This window comes from Ochotona curzoniae, unplaced genomic scaffold, assembly GCF_017591425.1.
Source record: "Ochotona curzoniae isolate NIBS_2020 unplaced genomic scaffold, NIBS_Ocur_1.0 scaffold_4701, whole genome shotgun sequence".
NCBI classification, from domain to species: Eukaryota; Metazoa; Chordata; class Mammalia; order Lagomorpha; family Ochotonidae; genus Ochotona; species Ochotona curzoniae.
In genome coordinates, this window is record NW_024467122.1 from 7,141,634 (window position 1) to 7,163,675 (window position 22,042).

The 22,042-nt window shown below is 52.6% G+C and overlaps 1 protein-coding gene across 3 annotated transcripts in view; it reads right to left on the minus strand.

The window, feature by feature from the left end:
- ADAMTS17 (ADAM metallopeptidase with thrombospondin type 1 motif 17) overlaps positions 1 to 22,042 on the minus strand; it is a 206,764-nt gene that overhangs the window by 12,356 nt on the left and 172,366 nt on the right. For all 3 annotated transcript variants that reach the window (XM_040969713.1, XM_040969712.1, XM_040969714.1), the window contains 2 exons: positions 20,268 to 20,427; positions 18,803 to 18,938 (listed from right to left, as the gene is read on the minus strand). In XM_040969713.1, coding sequence (XP_040825647.1) covers positions 18,803 to 18,938; positions 20,268 to 20,427 — 296 coding nt within the window. The remainder of the gene's footprint in view (positions 1 to 18,802; positions 18,939 to 20,267; positions 20,428 to 22,042) is intronic.

Below are 22,042 nucleotides of genomic sequence, written 5' to 3' on the forward strand. Positions count from 1 at the left end.
TGGTCTGCTCAGGGAGTCCAGGGTCCACTTCCTTCTCACCCCCAGAGTGGGTGGAAGGAAGGACCTGCTGGCAGCAGCCCAGTGCCTCCTCTGTGCCGGGGACCTTCCCTGCAGTCACCAAGTTCATCAAAATGTGCAAACAGGGGCTGGGTGTGCTTCTCCGTGCACCTGCCACAGAGACCAGGTACAACACACCCAGACCTGACACACACCGAACACCATGCCAAGGAACACAGGCCCAGGGCCATGGGGTGATCTACGAGGCACCACTTAATGCCCACCAAAGCAGAAGCATTGAAAGAGTAACTGAAACGTCACATTGGCTGTGATCAGAGACGGAATTCTTACAGAGCTGGGGACTGGCGACACACAGGGCAGTGGTCCCTCCATGTCTGTGCTCTTGTTTCTGCAATTTCAATCATTAAAACATTAAATGGAAAATTCTAGAAATTAGTTTTAAACGTTACACTCTTCTGAGCAGTGTAATGCAATTCTGCACCATTCCATCCCATCCAGCCTGCACCTGCACAGGAGACCCGAAAGCAGCTCCTGGCTCCTGGCTTCAGATCGGCTCAGCTCTGGCTGTTAAGGCCATATGGGGAGTGAACCAGTGAATGGAAGATCTTCCTCTCTGCCTCTCCTCCTCTCTGTAAATCTGCTTTTCCAATAAAAATAAATAAGTCTTTGAAAGGAGAGAGAGACCCAAAGCACGAAGTGGAGACACGCAACATGGACTACTAGGGGGAAGCCAGGAAGTACCACTGTCTTGAAGAAAAAAAAGAATGTTCTTGCCCAACAGGGAAACAAACACCATTCACTGAAGTTGCTGCTAAGATCTACAGTAGGAATGAATTTGTCATGACTGGCACTGTGGCATCGTGGGTAAAGCCACTGCCAGTAATACCGGCATTTCATATAGGTGTCGGATCCTGTCCCAGTTGTTCCACTTCCAATCCCCCTCCTGCTAAGGGCCTGGGAAAAGGAGAAGATGGCTCTGGTGTGTGGAAGACCTGGAGGAAGCTCCTGGCTGCCAGCTTCAGTCTGGCCCAGCCTTGGCTGTTGTGGCCATCTGGGGAATGCACCAGCACAGGGAAGAGCCCTGGCTTTCCTTCTCTCTAACTCTGACTTTTGAAGCAGCACGTTTTCATTGGGAGCTTCGGCCCCATGTGCAGATGGGCTCCTCTCTGAACATGGAAATTCCTGTCGGAAGCTTTCAGCAGTCAGGCTGGCACACATTCACTGACCTTGGCTGCAGAGAACACCTGATGCCCTGGATGCCTGCACACAGCTGCCAGTTTAAGGACTGGCTGCCCGGCCCCAGATCATGGAGGTTGTGTGCTCAAGGATCACTTCATACCCTAGTTTGAAAAACAAGACTAAAACCCGGCTTCCTCCTAATTTAAACATGCTGGAACCATGGGCAGCACCAGGGCCAGGCTGCAGGGCACCTGCCTACATGTTTAAATCAGGAGGAAGCCGGGTTTCAGTCTTGCTTCTAGAATTGCTGCCCTGCTTTAGTGATGCATGCTGGGAATTGCACATGAGCCCCAGAAAATGCTCCTGGGGCAGGGGGAGGGAAGGGTTTCAGGGCTATCCTGGGCATGGGCTCTAAGGGACAATGGCAAGGCTGCCAGCAGCTTCTTGCAAAAAGCTTCCAGAACCAGGATTTCACAGCTCTGCCTGCCCCACCCCAACCCTGGCAGCACAGGGGGATGGCTAGGCCCCTCGTCAGCTACCACAGTCGCCACCCTGCTGCTCTCTGTTCAAAGCCAGGGGCCTCCACCTCTGCTGCTGGTTACAACTAACGGCCCTGATCCTGGAGGATGGCAGAGGCCACAGCCCTGGGGAGCCTGCAAACAAACTACCTGGGGGGATGGTCATCCAGGCAGGAATGATGCAGGCTCAGCAGGTGCTTGGACACTCGAATCCTCTGTCAGGGGCTGGCGTTTGGCAGCGTGCAATGACCAAAGGTGCTTGGGGAACAGGATTTGCCATTGCAGCTCTTGGCTTGGGTGACAGGTGTGACACAGCCACATCCCCTCCAGGATGGCTGAGGTGCCTGGCCTTCCACAGCCTCCACTCTCTCCCCTGGCCTTGCAGCACAGCCTGCCCTGCCCTGCCCTGGGTCCAGCTCCCTGGGGCACTTGGCCCCACGGACACTGTGAAGCAGGGTCTGGCTGACACTCTGCCAGGGCAGTGTGAGACCCAGGGACTGACAAAGGGGCAGTGGGGAGCCTGCCATGCCCATGCTTCTGGGCGTGTGTGCATGGGCACAAATTGTTCTTGTCCCCAGGGCCAGGCCATGGGAGTCAGCATGCAGTGCATGTCTTGTCATGCCCAAGCAACTCGGTTCTCATAGGGGACTTCAGATCTGCCCACGTCTCCACATCTCACTGTCCCTCACCTGGGTCCTGTCACAGGCTCCCAACTGGCCAGTGCACCTGTCATCTCCTCTTCCTTCCAGATAATCCACACTTTCTGCTGTGCTTCAGTCACGCTCCTTCCTCCATAATCTGCAGTAGCTCCCGGATGTCCACTCTTGGTCACGCCCTAGATCTGGCATTCAAGACCCAGTCTCAAAACACAGTCAGTCAGTCAGCCAACACACCTGCCTCCTTCCACCCTGCGACCATTCCACCTGGGAACATGGTTGCTTTCAGAAACACATGCTGGCAAACAAAAGACTCTGAACTAAGGAAAATGATAGTTGAGATAGTGTGAGGCAAGGGGGACCAGTTGGTGGATTTGCCTGAAATGCTGTTACATGGAGAAGGCAGCCCACTGCTCAGCACACATCCCCCTTGTCTGCTCCCTCAGGAGCCCCCTCCTGAGTCCCCAGGGCGCCCCTTCCTCAGAGCCCTCTAAGTAGTCTAAGTGATCCTCTGACTCCTTGCCCTGCTGTGCCTCAGAGGCACCCAGGAGTGCAGAGGCTTGGCTCTTGTTCAGGCTCACCAGCTAACTCTGCATTAACCTTGAGCCTGGACTTCCCCAGGCCCAACTGTGTGGAGTGGGGTGAACAACTCCCAGGAGCTCACTGCTCACCAGCACGAGGTAACACCTGGTCACTCACAGCCAACTCGCCATCATGTAGTGCAGCTGACGTTTGGTATCTGAAGGGTACTGGTTCCAGGGCACCTGCAGATGCCATAGGTAAGCTGCATGGAAGTCACACACAGCCTAAGTGCACACTTCTGTCCAGTGGAACCCGCACACAGGCTGAGCATCACAGACCTGGCCATCCCACACTCCCCAAGATGTGACAGGTGCAGCTCTGATGCTGTGTAGTCTAGGAGATTATGACAAGGAAACAAAATGCTGACTTAGTTTCCCCTGGACAGTTCTGATCCAGGGTGGGTCGAGTTCTTGAACGTGGGACCTGCAGATGGGAAGGGCCAGTTTCTTGGCTGGCTCAGACCCGGGGCGAGTATATTACAGCATGGTCAAGGCTCTGTGCGAATACTCCTCCCCAGCCCATGGACTCAGCTGCACTACCCCTCCCCCTCACTTCTTCCCCCAGCAGATCTCACCACGAGTACACCCTAAATCCTGGCTCCAGCACGTCGGAGAGCCAGTGTGTATTCCCACTGCTGGCTAATAAAGCCACCAGCAGTTTCCTATAAAAAGTTACAGCAGGGATAAATCTATGATAAAATATTCATGCCCTTTCGTTCACTTCAATGTCCCAACTGAACCGAGCCGCGGCAGCTGTGGGGCAGATGTTCCGCCGGCAGGCGAGAGACAATTACTCTCAATTAAGTTCTCGGTAAATGATGTCATGGAGACCGTGAGCCACTCAGCCCTGCCCTGAACTGGGCCAAGGGTGTTTGGAAATGCTGGGCCGCTCCGGGTAATTCAGATCCCAAGGCAATTGCATGGGGTCTCAGCATGAGAGGGGCGCAGCGAAGCCATCATGGCTTCCAAGTGAAAGTAAGAATCGGTTAGTCAGGGCAACAGCTGGTGGGCCAGAGGCCACGCGTCCTCCAGGCAGAGGCTCCTGCATCCCCACTGGATCAAGTCTCTGCTGGTTCCCACTCCTGGTGTGGCACAGACTCTGCATAGCTGGTGGCTGACCTACGGACACACAGGGATCTCAAGCTGCTTGGCACCAATGGCAACTGACCATCAGGTCCACACACCATGAGTCTCAAGTATCCCCATTTGTAAACTAGATCTTAGCTGTGCTGATTTCTGACAGCTTGTGGAATCTCTGCTCTGTGGAAGTCTTACAGGCTTCAAGTAGCGCTCCCCCCTCCCCTTACCATCACCCCCCCCCCCCCAACACACACACACACACCCCAGGGACTGGCGGCCTCACATTCGGCCTTCCAGACCCCAAGAGAAGTGTTTTCTACAAGTCTTGCTGGTCTCCAGCTTTATGACTGTTTTCCTTCCTGCCCCTCTGTGTGTGCCAGCTTGCTGTGTTTCGTGTGTGTATTTGTGTGTGTTTGCGCGTGTGCTTTGAGCCCCATAAGAGAAATCTTCACTTAGAGGACTGTGCAGAACATCCCATTCTGAGTGCAGGCCACCCGCCTGCCTGCATAGGGAGCTTGGCCACATCTGGCTACAGATGGTTTCTGGTCAAGTCCTTGCCTCCTCCGTGGGTTTCCAGAAGGATTGTGGCTAGCACGGGGTCGTGTGCTTGTAGAGGACCCAGGGAAAGTGAACAGAATAGAATTGAATTCTTGTATCAACAAGGAAAACGGAGCTGTGACCCAGCTTCCTGCTGCCAGCCCTGTGCCAGGCTCCAGGGCACCTTGAGCTACCCCTCTCTTACTTAGCACTCCTATGCTTGTGTTTCCTAGTCACTTAATAGAAGTGATGCATGAAGTCCACCCACAGCTGGAAAATTTGTGTGGCGCTCAAACACAGCAAGCAAAAGAACTCAGGCACACACGGCCCGAGCGCCCGCTTTCCCTGATGCTGAGGTCACCGTGCAAATGAATAATTTTCTATCCTGTGTCACTGTTGACAACGGAAGCAACTCCAACACATTTCTAAAAATTGACCTTTTCTAGCTTGCCTAACCCTCCGTCACAGATGGAGGGTTAACCAGGGCATGCCTGCAGGATTCCAGGAAGGACCCACTTGGTCCACATTTTGGATGACTGTTCCAGGGCAGAAACGGGAGTCTGGGGCCCAAAGCGATGAGTAACTGGATTTAGAGTCTCAATGGGGACTGCTTGGATCCGTGAGTGACAGGGAGCTTGTTATGCCTGCGGCTCAGCCCAGACAGCCCATGCACCTGTGGTGCTGCGGGCAGGCAGAGGCGTCGGGACAGGAGGGTCTCCTTGTTCCCATTGATGCACAAGGCCCTCGGTAGCTCCTTGTCTGGGGGTGGGGTCAGGCTCTCCACCTGCCTCCTGCTGCCATGGCATGCAGCCACCACAAACGCACAGCTACCTGTAACCTGGCCAGCTCTTAGTAAAGAAGTGGGAGGATCCACACAGGATGGACCCTTTTACATGCCACATGTTGTGTGTGTTTTACACACTTGACCCCCAACTAGATGAGGAAACAGGGGACCCCATGAAGGGAACTGCTCAGGGTTACGCGGCCAATGGGTGAGAAGGCTCTCAGCACACACTCCACCAGCTGTGCGCCCTGTGTGTTCAGGCAAGTCCCTGTCCCCCGCGGCCTCTACATGCCCGAGCACGGAGGCCAGCAGGACATGGAGCTGCCTGGTCCCCTGCTGGCCAGTCCCACCAGAACGAAGCTCTGAAGGCAGGAGGAAGCTTCAGGCTGGACATAATGTCACTCCTTGAGTGGGTGAGTGGCCAGCCTCAACTCTCAGCCTGGGCTAACGTCTCCCATTTCTGAGCTCTGCCTAAGCAGGGCAGTCATTTCTGTGTATTTTATTTCCAACCAGAGGGGCTTTTGCATCAAAACAAATTTACTTTACTAGTTTCCAGCTTTCCAGTTTTGTGGGTAATGGGCGTGGTCTGTGACGGTTCCATCGACGCAGGCCCCGGGGCTTTCTGTAGGAATAATACGCAAGCAAATGTGTGGGTGCGCCACCTGCTTGTGTCTATTCTCAGGGTGGAGTGTTTGACATCCTCGGCTGTCCTTATGGATGCGTGCCCGCGTCTTCCCTGTTTGGTCTGCTCGGCGCTTGATCTTACACTTTGAGATGGATATCGCAAAGATTCCTATAACTAGTAAGTTCCCTTTTCCATCTCCTTACATCTCCTGTGGCTAAAGCTTTATGTAAGTGGTGGCTGTTATTTGGGGCGTAAAAACAGCAGCCCTTCCTTGTCTGGCATTTACTTCCTATGGCTTCAGTAACCTATAACTGACTGGGATCCAAAAATTCAGTCTAGGAATAAACAGTTCTTGAGTTTGGCTTCGCATGCCGTTCTGTGTAGCATGATGAAATCTGCCATCCTGTGTTCTTCCATGCAGGGCAGGAAGCTCTTCTGTCCATGTGCTGACATTCTGCACACCTCCTCCCACCCTTGGGAGCTGTGGTATCACCTGGACTGCTGCAGTGTAGCAGTGCTTATTGTCAAGTCACTTTCTCTTGGTTAATAACGACTGCAGGAGCTGAGGCTGTCATAGTAGCATAGTAAGTTGAACCACTGCCTGTTCATCATCATCTCACATAGGCATGGGTTCAAGTCCCAGCTGTTCCATGTGTGTTCCAGCTCCTTGCTAATGGCCTGGGAGAGCAACGGAGGACAGTCCAAAGTTTTGGACCCTTGAACCCACTTGGGAAATACAGATGAAGCTCTTGGCTGCTGGCTTTGGCCTGCCTGGCCCACACCATTACAGGTGGTCACCCTGCGTTCCCCTTGCTGCAGGTGCAGCTGACAAGCATCCCCTCCGGGCTCTCAAGATGCTGTGCACAGCTCACTCCAACTGGTCTGGGGGTGTGCTCTCCCCAGGAAATGGATTAAGACAAGGCCAAGCAGATCACATGTGTGGCCTCCACAGCACTCCTTCCTGCCGTCTCGAGCTGCCCTTGGAAATGACATGCTAACATTTCGCCAGGTTCCCTCCGTCTACAGCAGTGCTGAGATGCAAACCCACACACACAGACTGCAGTGCCAGCAGGCTCCAGCACACCACATCCACCCACACCACACACAGCCTCGCCATTCCCACTCAGCCCACCCAGAGGGAGCCCCAGGCGCACAGCACGAAACGCACAGAGCCCTGAGCCAGAGGCCCCTTCCCAGCCCCTCCGCCTTTCCGGCCTCACTCGCTTCTGACTGATCACATCACCTAGGTTCACAGTTGGAAGCATTCAGGTGGCCGGAAACAAACCCCCCGAGATTCTCTGCTGTCTCAGTGCACCCTAAGGGATGTGCAAGCTGCAGGGGTGTGTTTTGACCAGAGGGGAGACACCAGCACATGTAGGGCTGCCTGTCCTAATCATTTGCTACCTGGAAAATACCAGCATGGGTTGATGACATCACATGGTTAAAAATGTGAGAATGAAAAAATGAGGGTCACCCACAAAACACTGGGGAGCAGCGGCTGGCTGTGGTTGGTCATACACAGGGTTTAGGGAATGAGCAGCCAGTGCTCCTCAGGGGCTTGGCAGGGAGAGGGCCACAGAGCTGGCCAGCATTCCCTCCCCTGGTCTCCTCAAGGCGCCCATGTCCCAGCAGTGCAGATGCTGAGAGCAGGGGTCAGTGAGGAGGGAGGGAGGGAAGGATGGAGCGAGAGACCTGGGACTAACCCAGGACAACACAGAATCAGCGTCTCCCTCCCTCCTTCCCCGGGCCTTTGTGTGGTGGGGGTTATAATGAGGCACCCAGCAGGGTCCTTCCTGCTTACTGTTCCTGCCACATGGGTAGTGAAGGCTGCTGGGATGGCCCCTCCCCACCGTCCATGCAGATGACCGACCGGGGCATCCCAAGCTCCAACAGGTGCCGGGTCACAGACAGCAAGTACCACCAGCCCTCGCTGCGGGACATTGTGGCTTCACCTGCAGCTATCCAGAAACCCAGGCCAGACTGATGGGTACCTGGCTCAAGGTTTGCCCTCAGCAGAGAGAGACCAGAAGGAGAAAAGTGGTGAGGCAGCAGATAAGTCCCACAGAGGTGCAGGAGGCCAGCTGCCCATAGGTGGCCCTTGGCCTAGCTCAAGCCACTGTGTGGCCACAAAGAGAGGCGACATCTGATTCCTCCTCCACCAGGCTTTGCTCTTTTGTCAGAAAATCCCATATCTCCACCACAGACTGCACCGCGCAACCTTCAGTCCCTGGGGACTCACACCACAGGGTCCTCTTGGTCCTTGTGAGCTTGAGGTCAGCCTACCACAAGCAGAGTACAGCTGCCATGGGGTCCCAATCCCAACACCTGCCATGTCTCGTGGGCAGTCCCCGTCTCACCTGGATCCCTGAACTGGAGTTTCTTTTCCAGCAGGGCCTGGATCACACTAACAACACGCCAGGAATCAGGCCACCTGCAGCGTTCTGACCTCTTGCTTCATCTCTACTCCCACGGGAGTGGCAGCAGTGGCTTCCTCGGGCCCTGAAGCCGAGTGTCTCTGTCAAGATGCCTTCTCCATTCGTGGGCGTGACACTGGAGAGGTAGGTGGCACTGTTTTTAAAACAAGAGGGGCAGCAGAGCGCACTTGAGATTTCAGACAGGACAGCCTTGCCTTGGATGCTCCTTGATCCAGCTTGAGTCTGCAGAGCTACTTAGTGACCAAGCACCTCCTGGTCTTCCGGCGTGGACTCCCAGAGGGATCATGGTGCAGACTGAGACCCGGGGCAGCCCACAGTCAGGAACAGACTGGGCCTCTGACCTCTCCCCAGGAAGCTCCAGATTCCTGTCACCTGCTCGATTTCCACAATTTCTAAGACTCCCAGCTTTCACAATGCAGGCACGCTCAAGCTTTCTGTTAGAGAAGCCAGCTTCTCTCGAAACTCATGGGAACAAACTGAACTCTCACTCGCAAAGCAGGAGGGTAAGAAACAGGGTTGGACTGGCAGTTGGCGATCCCACCAAAGTGACTGAGTGGATGTGTGTTTGGTTTTGTTTTTAGCCATCCCACTTGATCCGGTTACCATCCAGGAACTGGAGCCTGCTGTCGGCCGTTTTGGGGTTATGATAACCAGAAGTCTGGGTTTGGTAACAGATCATACCCCACCCAGTCGTGAAGAATTTGGGGGTAGGAAACTCTCTCACGCTTTTTCAAGCACACAGCCGCCGAGGGAGAAGCTTGCCATCCAACAGTAACATTCCAGCTTCTGCCTTTCTTCCCCAGACACGGGAATTTTCCAGAACAGTAGCTGTCCTGCTGGCGAGCTTGCTGTTCTCATTCCAGTGGGACAGTGGCAGCTGCAGGGGGATGGGGGGACTTCATGCCTCCTCCTGGGTCTCAGCGTGACATAGCATGATGATTCCAGCTTGGATGCACTTCTTGGCATCTGGCCTCTGCTGTCGTGGTCCTCCACCTAATAAGAGCACTCAGTTCCCTGTGTCTACGCCACACTCCTGTGTGCCACCATGGCCCTGTGTCCTGCCATGTTCCTATGTGCTAATACGGCCTGTGTCCTGCCACCAGGAGGACAGGCGAGCTGAGCCCACGGATGAGGTCTCCAAGCAGCCTAGATTGTGAGCAGTGTGGCTGCTGGAGGAGCCCTGCCCTCAGGCATGTTGTGGCAGTCTCAAGATCTCCTCTCTCACACTGTTGCATCTTCACTGTCTTCAACTCTGGCAGTCACTCCCACACCTTCCCGTGCCTCTTTCCCTTGAGGGCGTATTTCCAAGTCTCATTTCTGTAGCCTGGGATCCCGTGGAATGCAGGCTCCTCCCATCGGCATCTGCTCTGCTAAAGACAGAGCCCAGTGTGCTGAGGAAGCTGGTGGTGCCCAGGCCACCAGCCTTGCATTTCCCATGCGACAGAGCAGCGAGGGTCCCTCACGGGGCAGGGCAGTCTCTGGCAGCCACGTCATCAGCTGATGGAACAGTCACCCCATCTGTACCAGTGAAGGGGCTGCCTGGGTTTTGGCTCCTGCAGACAGCACTGGGTCTCCACAGAGTGCTGCAGGAAGGCTGGGGACCCCGTGAGCCTGCTGTCCAGGACAATACCCTCCGTGGCAGCTCTGGCGAGGGGATTCAGCATCAGACTTGTCTGGGGAAAGAGCTCCTCGGTGGCTTTCTTGCAGGGACTCCCAGCACACTTCTGGAGCACTTGGGTAAGACAGAGCCTGCTCCAAACCTCATGGAATCTGCCTGGCCTGGAACTTGATGTACCCTGACAGCCTTTCCCCATTCAAACTCACTGAAAGCCAAGCAGTGGGAGGTGCTGCCGCGACAGCGTGGGTGTGGGTACGGGAGAGGGCCCTGGCCAGCTGGCCAGCAGCAGGGTGGAACAGCCAGCTGTGCTGTCACCTCACCTCAAAGCACCATGAGCCTGGAAAGGGGAGAGGATGCTACGGCTGAGCCGTCAATGAAGGACACGTCACTACTCACTGTGGTGAGCATGGCCTGAGCAGGCCTCACACCAAACACACAGGACCAGAAGCAATCTGGATTTGGGGTTTTTACAGTTTAGAATATGTACATACATAAATGAGGTCTGCAGACAGGATAAGCCGGGGTGGGAGACAGTGCCATAGCTCCCAGCTAACTGTCCCAGACCCTAGGGATCCCAGAAGCATACCACACTCTGTGGGGGAACTGCCAAGCCCTCGGACATTTGTAAAGAGATTGTCCTTGGATTCTGGAAGGAACTCAGCCTTTGGAAACATAACCGCTCTAAGCCAAGGCCAGGCCTGCGGGAGCGCGGGCTGGTTCATGCTCCATGATGAGTGTAACAGGTGCCTTTTGGTGGCTCGTGGATCCAGTGGATATACAGTCTTTCGGGGTCAGTGTGACTGGCTTGGAGGGCAGGTGGGGCAGTGGCCCTGAGCTGGGCAGATTCTGTGGCAAGCTGGGGCCACCTGGAGGACAGGGCAGATCTGCACAGTCCGGGAGGGTATCCAGTGTGGACACCCCCTGTCCCAGAGGGGCTGCTCCATTCAGTTTACAAAGTGCTTTATCATCCTGTCCAGTACTTAATATTGACATTCAGCAGCAGGTGGCAAATCCTTTGGGACAATAGTGAGGTATTGGTGGAGATATTAAAAGGAAATAACCATGTGACAAAATAGATGGCTTACCAAATGGTGCTGGTGGTCTCTTCCTGTCTCAGGAGTATCAGTTGCTGCTCAGACACACAGCAGGTGTCCTGCTGACACAAGGTGCATGGACGATGGGGTGGAGGAAGCTCTGCCTCCTTATTCCATAACCAAAGGGCCCACCTGGGTGCAATGTCCAGGGGTTTTCTTGAGCCCACGGGAATTGGAGCTGGCATGAGAACAAATTATACCTCTTTTTCCAATGTCTGGAAAATGGATGTTCTGTTGTACACCTTTCTGGAAGCATCTCCAGATCAAAGATGTGAGGGTGGGGTGGGCATCTGGTCCCACACCTAAGCTGCCACATGGACACTGGAGTGTCCACATGCTGCAGTGTCCGGGTTTGAGTCCCACCTGTTATTACTGCTAATATCTACGAGTAGTTCTGTAGTTACCTACTCAGCACACACCCATGCCATCCGGCCCAACTGCATGGCTCCCTGCAGTTACCTTAAAATTCTTCAGGGCTTTGCAAATACAAGAGGCCATTTGCAAATACAGTTTGACTTCTTGCAATCTGGGTGCCTCTTATTTCCTCTGCTGATCGTTTCTCCGGCCAGTAATTACCGCTGGTCATTGCGGGCAGAGAAGACGCCGTGTCCTGCTGCTGGTCGTCCTTCCCCATCACAGATGAAGCTGGCTGTTTTTTTCTGTAGATGTCCTTTCTTTATTCAGTTTGCATGATTTTGCTTCTTTGTGGGAATAAATTCATTTAAGTTCTCTAACACAGACAGCTGCTCACCTCTCTAAGGTTACAAACAGCTTCCTGTCCTTCATCTCTTATTTCAGTCATTTGAGGCTGCCTTTTTTTTTTTTTTTTGCTAATTTGGCTGAAGGTGTGCTAATGATATTCATTTTTTTCATATAATCAACCTCTGTTTTCATCTTCTCCAATTATTTATGATTTCTTCTGCTTGTTCTAGATTTGTTCTTCTTTCCTAGTATCCTGCTCAACAAAAAGCCTTTCATCCTTTCAATGTGTCCACAGCTATAATTTTTCCTGTAAGGACTGCTTTAGCTGCATTCTCAGAGTTTGAATGTCCCGTGCCTTCACATTTTCATTCAACTCAAAATGCCTTTCACTTTCCCTTATAATTTCTTTTGGATGCTTGGTTATTTAGGGACTGGTTTAATTTTCACATTTGTGATTTCCCCCACATTTCCTTCTCTTATTGGTTACCAATTTCATTCAATTGGTCGGAGAATATACTTTGCATTACTTCAGTTTTTCTTTATTTCTTGTGATTATTTAATGAGCCAGCAAACTTCCTATCCTGAAGGAAGCTTCACATGCGTTTGAGAAGGAACATTCTATGCTACACGGGGTGTGCTGAGAGCTTGTTTGGAGGATCTAGCAGGGGAGCGCAGCTACTCATATACCCTTGACCGAAGACCGGTCCTCCTCTAGCGGGGATGGTCGTCCTCTTCGACCGAGCGTGCAGCTTCGGGAGGGACGCACGTGGAGCGGTGAGGGCGGAAGAGGATACCCGCCTAGCCAGCCGGATCAGCTGAATCAACCCTGGCGATCAATGGGGTGACAGATGTCGCAGCCGGATCGCCCTCACATCCTACATGGAGTGACTCACGGATGTCTAGCAGGTCTGTAATGTTGCTTATCTTCTATTTCCTTGTTACTCTTCTAGCTTGTATATTATTTAAATCAGAGCACTTACTGTTGAATTATCTACTTCTTCCTTAATTTCTGTCTGGGTTTGCTCCATGTACTTTAGGATTTTATGATTAGATGCATATATATTATAATTGTGGTATCTTCCTGAAGGATTTCCTTTTTAACATTATAAAATATCTTTATTCACATGTTTTGCTGTTAAAATTCATTTTGTCTGATATAACTGTAGCACTGTCCTTTTCTTATAGTGACTGTGTGCATCTTTCCCCGTCGATTTGTGTTCAATGAATTGACATGGGAATATGTGCTTTCAAGGAGAGAGTATGATCTGTATGGACTCTTCATCTCTGTGTGAGAGCTAATCAACAACAGAAGGCCCCCAATGACCTAAGGTGGGTAAAAGGGCAGGGGATGTGTTGGAGGTGGGAGGATCAGGGGATCAAGTGGATTCAAGCTCACGTTTGAAAACCGCCCAGCCATGCTCCAATGGGGATGGATGTTTCTCCCAGAACCTAGAGAACATGTCCATCCCCTTTACCTCGGACAGGTCACTGTCCTCTCGGCTGTGTTGTCCTTCATACCTCCCTCAAGCTAGACGTCACCCTCCCTTCTCCCCTTTGGTAACTGCGTCGTCAAGACACGTGGAGACATCAAGTCCCCACTGACGTCTACTCCAGGAAGAGAGAGGCCAACCAGAGAAGCCCCGTCATCTGCAAGGCTGATGTTCTGGGAATTCTCGTGCAATGAGCAAATGGAGGGATGCTCAAATGTTCAAGATAAATAACGCAACAGCAACAACAACCCCCCTCAAAGTGCATTTTCTCCCCCCATCTCAAGTGTTTCCTAGTTTAGACAGACAAGAAAGGCGTCCAATTTAATTTATGTATTTACACATAGAAGGACTAATGGGATTCAGATAGTGCCAGGAGGCTGCAATACTCAACCAATGTTACGTTTCAGGCCATCAAGAGTTAAACAAAGGTAACTTTTCAGACTGCAGCTATAGCTAAAGACCCACTGTCTCAGCCTTCATTCTTAAATCATGCTTTCTCTCTCCGTCCCTCCCTCCCTCCACTCTCCCCGCCCCATACACACAAATGGACATGTACACACATGGAATGTGATTTAGTAAGAAAAATGAGGGGGTGCATTCAATTTTAACGTAAAACAAGACCAGCCTGGTTAAGATAATTAAGTAGAGGAGGACAAATTTAAAAACCAAATACATTTCCTTACAGATGACCATGCAATTGCCAGGGCGATGCTGAATGTTCTTTCCTGAATCGCCCTTGCTCACTGTACAGCACGGCACGCACTGCCTGGGAAGCAGTTCAAATCGTAAATACTACAGGGAAATAGCTACTAACTTGGAATGGCCTTCTCCAGTGGGTAAGCCGACGAGACGTGAAGTCTAGGAAAGCAGGAGCTTGGTGCCCCTAGGTGAGCCCTGGGCACATCAGCCCCTGCTCCTGCTGCAGGACCATGGGGACTCGGGCTGCCAGGGGCTGCTGTGTACAGCACTGTTTTCAGGGTGCTGGAACTTGCTGGGGCACAGCGCCATGAAAGAGAAAGCTGCTGGCCACGGTCCTAAATGCCGACCCGACCTACAGATCTTGCCTTGTCTGCCAGGTTGGGGGACCAGGCTGCTGATGTGTCCATATTGGATGTGCAAGAGGCTGGAGGGAGGCCCTCTGCCCTGTGTGCCACACTCCGGAGTAGAGTGTGGGAGAAGAAGCCACAATGCTAGGCACCAGTTTAGGATAAAGAGGTGCTAATGACATGCCCTTGAGACAGCAAAGGAAACCCTCGGAGCCTAGATGGAAAAAGAAGGTTGAAGAAAATTAAAGGGCGATCAGGAGGAATAAAGGAAAGCACGGAAAAGGCAAACATTTCTGTTGTAACACAGAATGCCCCTCGCAGAATGCCAGGATCAACAGTGGGCTGACTCGTGGCGTCGCCCCACAAAGTTCACACCACTGGATTCTGGGCTTTGCTTCCAGGCTACAGGCTCCGCCCTCTCCTCCATCTGAGCCTGCCTCCCTGACACAGCCATTGGTTCCCCAGCTCCTACAGAGCTTCAAACCCCTCCCTTTGACCCAAGCACAGTTTTCTAAGGTCAACCTCTACACTTCACTTCCCAGCCTGAGTCCATCTAACCATGCAAGACTTGTGGGAACTGGGATCTGCTGTGCAGTGTGTCAAGCTTCACTGTCCAAACATGTGCTATAAATGCATATAGCTCCAAACAAAGTTGTCGATAATATCCCTATATATTGCGTACGGATATATGAGTATTTGGTATGTGTACATGTACATATAAGTGTCTCTGTGTGTACACGTATGAGGGAATTTGAAAAAGTTCTTGAAAAACAATTTTAAAAAGTTATTTTAATTGTGGCACAGAGGGTTAAGCTGACACCTTCATCGCCAACATCCTATACGAGTCCTGGTTGCCTTGCTTCTGATCCAACTTCCTACTAATGAATCTGGAAGGCCAGGCAAAGGTGGCCCAGCTGCTTGGACCCCAGGACCCTGGAGGAGAGCTGGGTGAGTTCCAGGCTCTAGGCTTCAGGCTGGCGCAGCTCAGGCTGTGGTAGCCGTTTGGAAGTCAACCAGTTCGTGGAAGATCTCTCTCTCTGTAACTCTACCTTACAAATAAATATTTTTAAAAGATATAGGTAATCCAAGCATACGAAGGTTAACAAAAATGTTTATGTAAAATACATGTTATGAAAAAGCTATGCCTGGATTTCAGCTACCTTTGCACTAAGATAAAGTTTAATTCCAATATGTGGGATGTCAGAGAATGTGAACCTGCAACCCAGATGGACAAACACAGAAAGCTCAAGGCTAGTATGGAGCTGTCATGAGCAGTATTACCGCCTGTAAAATGTGAATAAAGGAGTAACAGAGATTACTAAGAGATTAAAAACTTGAAGGGTAGTTTAAAATATATTTGAGATGTTTATCATCCATGATTTACTAAAACTAAAGCTGAACAAATAAAATTGCTCATTTGTATATTTTAAAAAATTGCTTAAAGTCCTTTCATGTGTGGCTGTCTATCATATGAGAATACATTTCTTTAGCCAAGTAATAAATAACCTTCGATGAGTCATGTGACGATTTTAAGAAAGGTCAGATGATTCAGCATAAATTAATTCATAGAATAAAGTAAATAATAATAATAATTACCAGCTTACAGCGGATATTTCTTTCCTAGGCTCAAAGGCAAATTCCTTCTCTTTGTATTGACTTAATTTCTCATTTGTTTAGAGAAATTCCATTTATCCTTTACTTTTGACTTCCATATCTTACAGTTGGGAAAGGACCTGAAGGGGCAGGACAGAGGAGAGTGACGTGGGGGGAGAAATTTCACGTTGACCCCTTTAAAGAGCGAAGGCCTGGTCTGCATCCCAGAAGATAACCTGGGGCACGGGAAAGGCCTCCGCCTGTTCACCACGGGCGGATGCACGTGCAGGTGTGCATCGCTCAGGGATGAGCACCAAGGCAACACCTGCAGGATGACAGCTCGCTCCTTGTCACACTAGACACCCTCTGAACCACCATCGCCAGGGCTAGGGCTCCTGCCGAGTGTGAGCTGCCAACACCTCCGTGGACACAACACGATTGCACACAGGCTTACTCTGCAACAGTGCTTCTCTCCAGCCCGGCAGGAAGATTTCTATAAAGGATTACAATGTGAAAACAAACAGGCATCAGAGAACAGATCAAAAATGCTTGCCATCTAGAGGTACAGAAAAGTTGCTGAGCCTTGTTCTATAGAGGTTCCTAGAATGCACTGTGAAGTTGATGGCATCCTCAAAGGTGTTTGGCTGGCACTCGGCTCAAACATGAGACCTCGGGAAGGTGGTCTGCAAAGCTGTGGCGACTGAGAGCATTGGAGCCACAGGCACAGCGACGGCTTCTACCCCGTGCTCAGAGCACTGCCAGCACCCCCTGTACATGCAGCTCTCTTTCTGCAGTGTCCCTTTGCTTCCTACATCGTTTTCTGTATAGGATGGGCCCGTTCAAGCTCCTCTGTCACTGCAGGAAACAGAGCTGTTTCCTGACAGGTCCCAGGCATCCCTCCTTGGAGTTTTGTCGTGGGAGGAGATGACAACGGAGGGGTCGCCTGCCCCTCCCTGTCATCAGCAGGTCTCGAGTCAAGCACGTTAACTCCTGCTTCATATGTTGCATTTTACTTGGTTTCTCTGCATTGTTAGAACCAAATGCTCAAGTAGTTTAAAAACGTACTAGACTTGAACATGTGATTGTTGAATGGATGTCTGAGACTTGCCTTATTTGGTCCCGACCCGGAGCCCACGCCGCCCCTCACACTCCGCGCCCCTCCTACACCCTAATCATTTCGCAGGGGGGAGGCCAAGGGCCTTGGTCCAGGACGTCCTGGTCTCCACGGGCCCAGGCGGGTGTTATCGTGACTCTCTGGTCTGACTGCTCCTGCCCAACATGAGCTTGCTCGAGTCCTCCTACGTCTTGGAGGAATCTTGTTCCTAACTGCCCAAGCAGGAGCCAGCACCGTGTGCATCACGTGAAGCCACCACCTGCAACACCAGTAGCACTTATTTTTTTTTTTAAAGATTTATTTTCATTGCAAAGGCAGATATATAGAAAGGAGGAGAGACAAAGAGGAAGATACTCTGTCTGATCGTTGTCTCCCCAAGCAGCTGCAAAAGCTGGAGCTGAACCAGTCCAAAGCCAGGAGTTTCTTCCAGGTCTCCCAAGCAGAATTAGAACCAGCCCATATGGGATCCTGGTGCATTCAAGGCGAGGACTTTAGCTGCTAGGCTATTGCGCCAGGCCCCAGTATCACTATGGGTGATGGTTCTAATTCCCTGTTGATGTGCTTGGGAAAGCAGTGGAGGATGGCCCACATGGGCCCCTGGAAACACGAGAGACCCAGATGAAGTCCCTGCCTTCCACCTAGCCCAGCTCTGGTTGTTGTAGACATTTTGGGAATGGACCAACAGATCTCTTATCTTTGGGTCTGATTCTGTAATTGTGCCTTTCAAATACATCAATAAATCCTCAAAGACAAACACTGTCGGGGGGGTACACTAAGTGGACAAAATGAGTCCCACCTCCTCGTTCTCTCTGGTCCTCGCTCTCTCTCTGGTCCTCGCTCTCTCTCTGGTCCTCGCTCTCTCTCTGGTCCTCTCTCTAACGCGCGTACAGAGTTTTGACACAGCAAAGGGTGAAGGCCCCGCACCAACCACACAACAGCTGCAGAATTTAAGAATTCTAAAGCCGGCACCAAAAAGGTAAAACGCGTCTCGACATGGCAGGACATCATGCAACGTGACCCGCAGCAGAGCGGGGCCGTGGCAGCGCCCTGCAGCACGGCAGAACCAGCACCCCACACGGGCCCCTCTAAAGCCACAGCAGAGGAGACCTCAGCCTTGAGCGCATTTCACTCCTCTGGACCAAGGTCACTCCGGACATGCAGGCAACATAGTTAGGACAACGTCAGTGACCCCAGACCACCAACATCACCATCTGCACACGATGGCGTTCATTTTAGCCCCTGGTACCCACCTGTGTGCACCCCTACTCCTGGGTGCCTCGACTCTCTTTCCATCTCCTTGGGGGAGAACTTGGTAGCAACAAGATTGTGGCACAATAAGTTACTCAGTCACCAGTAACGCCTGCATCTCCCTGAGCGCTGATTCAACTTCTGGCTGATCCAACTCACCCAGTTGCCTACTAATGCACCCAGGGGCAGTGGGGGACGACCCGAAGGCTTGGACCCCCCATCACCGGTGTGGGAGACCTGGATTGAGTTTTCCGGCTCAGGCCCCACCTGTGTGGCCATTTGGGGAGTGAACCAGCCAATGGAAGATGCTGTATCCATCTGCATCTCCCTCTGTAACTCTTCCTTTCAAAGAAACTTTTTTTTTAAGGGAATCTCAGCAGCAGACGGGTTCAAAGTGCAGCAATAACATTCCATCAGAATGACAACAGCGCACAACACAGAGAGGTGTCGCCCCCCCCTTTCCTGACACCACACAGCTCCTTACCGTGACTGGCATGGGTGCGTGTTGCACCTCCGGACCTGGGGCTCCGGGCGGCTGGCTTGTGGGCAGTCACTGTCATTCACCAGCGTCGTGGTCTTGTTGACAATCCGCGTGCATGACACGATGGTTCTGCGCTCCCCTGGAAGCAGAGGCAGGGAGCTCAGTGGCTGTGGTCATGCACCTGGGAGGGCCATGCAGCCATGCTTCTGGAGTGGCACCTGGTCCAGCCATTGCCCTGTCACTGCGGGTGACCGCTGGGAGCACCACGCTGTTGGTCAGAGATGGGAGGATAGGGTGGCTAGGATGGGGCAGGACAGTGTAGGGCATGTGAGAAACGGGAGACCAAGATGAGAAAGCAGCTACAGCTCCAAGCAGCTGCAGCCTAAGGCAGCTCTGGAGTTGTCAGGGCCAGGATTGGTTGGAGTATTAATGTCCACTCCAGATATATGGTGAACATCCATATCCATTTGATGTTTAAAGTCTCGGGGAGACCTGGTTCCAGTTGAGGACGTGCATGCGGGCCCTCACCAAGAAGATGGGGGCCAGTGGCCAAGAAACCTTGTCAGTAAGGAGCAGTGGGGGTGGGGAGGCCAGTCTGAAGTGCCTGCTCCCCTCAGGCGGACATTCCAGAGCCTAATAGAACCTGTCCACATCGCCAATTGCTACTCGGGCCTCAGCCTCACCTGCTTTGAGGTTGCTCAGCTAACCTGTCACCCCCGAGGCACACACCCTAGACACTGTGTGGACAGGTCCTGTCCAGCAGGACTGAGAGACAGAGGGGAAACAGGTGGCCTCTGGAGCCAGGCTGTCTGGATTCAGGTCACTAATGTGGTCACTGGCTGTCTCAGCTTCTGCCCCTGGGGCTTAGCCAACCTGTTTGTGCCAACCTGTTTGTGCCCAGGGGCTGCCTGAGGGTGACTGGCCATTGGCATGGAGGGGCAACTGAGGGCCTGGGGAAGGGGCTAGGCTGCAGGGGCGGGTGGGGGGAGATAAAATAACAGGAAAGAGGTTGCAACTCTGACTCCATGGGCTGCTTGAGGACCACTGGCCCTGGACAAGCTGGGAGGGGTTCCCAGCTGACCCCCCAGCAGTGTGTGATGGACTCAGGCCCCTCTGTGGCTGACAAGTATTCAACGGCCCATCTACACTGGGATTCTGACAGGTGCAGCTCTGCAGCCAGCAGCTGCTCAGTGTGGGGCTGGGCAGTGATGTGGCAAGGACCCTGGCAACTTCTGACCTAACTCTGTGCCCATGAAAAACCACCCTTCGTGTGCCCCACCTGCTGCGGAGAGGGGTAATGTGGGCTCATCTCCATGGTAAGGGACTGGGAAGGAGTCAGCCTGGCTGTCCAGCAGGGAAACTCCAAGGGCTGTGCCTACACTCATGCAGGAATACAGGCAGCCCAGAGCCCCAGAAGCGGCCTGTCTCCTTTGGCCAAGCCGCCTGCTGGTGCATCTCCACCACTCACCTCCGCCACACTGCACGCTGCACCCCTCCCAGCCACTGTGGGTCCAGATGAACAGGGAGTCCTGGGCTTTGGCAGGTTCACTCTGATTCTCAGCGGTGTGGGTGACAGGAACGGTGTATTCGTAGTGAATTCCGTAATTCTGGTCATGAAATAACAGCACCTGGACCAGCAGCGAGAGAAAAGGCAACGCTGGGAACAGCCAGGGCTACTCCTCTTGGAAAACAATAAATAAATCATCATAAAAAGAAAATGGCTTTGCTGGCTAATCCTGCACCTCCAAGCGTCAACATTGCATATGGGCACTGCTGGCTGTCCTGGCTGCTCCATTGCCCATCCAGCATCCTGCTTATGACCTAGGAAAGTAGTGGAGGACAGCCCTGACCCTTGGAACCCTGTACCCATGTGGGAAGCCCAGAGGAGGCTCCTGACTTTGGACTGGCTCAGCTCCAGCTGCTGAGGCCATTTGGGGAGTGAACCCGTAGATGGAAGATGTTTCTTTTTTTCACTGTAAATCTGCCATCCCAAAAAAGAATAAATATTATACAAAGCAAAGCAAAACAAAATACGGATCCCAGGGGCTGGCAGAATCTGCTGCCAGGGATCTGTGGGAGTCCCAGGATCTCCAAATCTTCCTGTCACCCCAGAAGCCAGGATGACCATGGCCACCAAGTGGCAGAGGCCTGGCTTAGCAATTAAATCTAGGAGCAGATGGGTGGCAGAGAGGGGGGGAGGGTCTATCAGATTTTCTGGGGGACCATTATGTTGCTTGGGGACCCTAGGATCTGAATCCTAGTGGGAATGCACCTGTTGGGCCAGCAGAGGGCGCTATCAGTGTTGTCCCTGTAGACACAAGGGTGCAAAGCTTGCCTTCATGGGGTACAAAGTGGCCTGGCTGTCAGAGACACAACTTTAGGCTAAGCTCAGGGCCACAGCGGTCCTGCAAATTCACCTCCTGCTCCAGAGCCCTGGGAGAAGGGCCAGCAGGAGCTGAGCGCCTGGAACGCATGCCCCACCTGCTAAAGCCTTGGGCAGGCCAGGGGGAGAGTGCGTCAGACAGTGGGAGCCAGCTTCCATCCAGAGCATCTCTCATTCCAATGCTGAGCTGCGGGGTGCAGAGGGGGTGCCACGAGCAGACTCCACTGCATAAACACCCTCCCCGCTCACCAGCAAACAGGCCTGCAGGCACGCATCTGGGAGAATGCCTCCAGCTTGGTTTTTTCTTTATACTAGTCTTTACAGGAGATCTTAGCCTGGGAATAAGACAGGTAAGAGAATCCACACAAAACCAGTTTCATGCAGTGTTGAAGCCACAGGTCCCTCTCGGCCCCGCCAGCCACGTGTGTCCCCGCTGTGGGGCAGTGGCCTTCCATATGGGGGCCAAGAGCCACTTCTCACTCGCAGGTGTAAGAACCTCAAGTGTCAGTCCGACTTGCAGAGAAACAGAAACCTGGTCCTAACAGTTGCCATGCGCTCTGGGTCACGGTTACCGTGGCCTGAATGGACCTGCTGTGTCCCAGCTTTCATGGCTATGGCTTGCTCAGAGGTCATGAGCTCTGGGTACATAAGGAAATGCATTCACCCTTGGCACTTGCTGGAGAAAGACACACAGGCGATGTTTCCCATGCTCCTCTTATCCTTTCCATCAGCTGGTTCGCTCCCCAAATGGCCTTAATGACCAGGGCTGGGCCAGGCCAAAGCCAAATCCAGGTCTCCTACATGGGTGCAGGTGTCCAAGTGCTTGGGCCATCCGCTGCTGCTCCTCCAGGCACACCAGC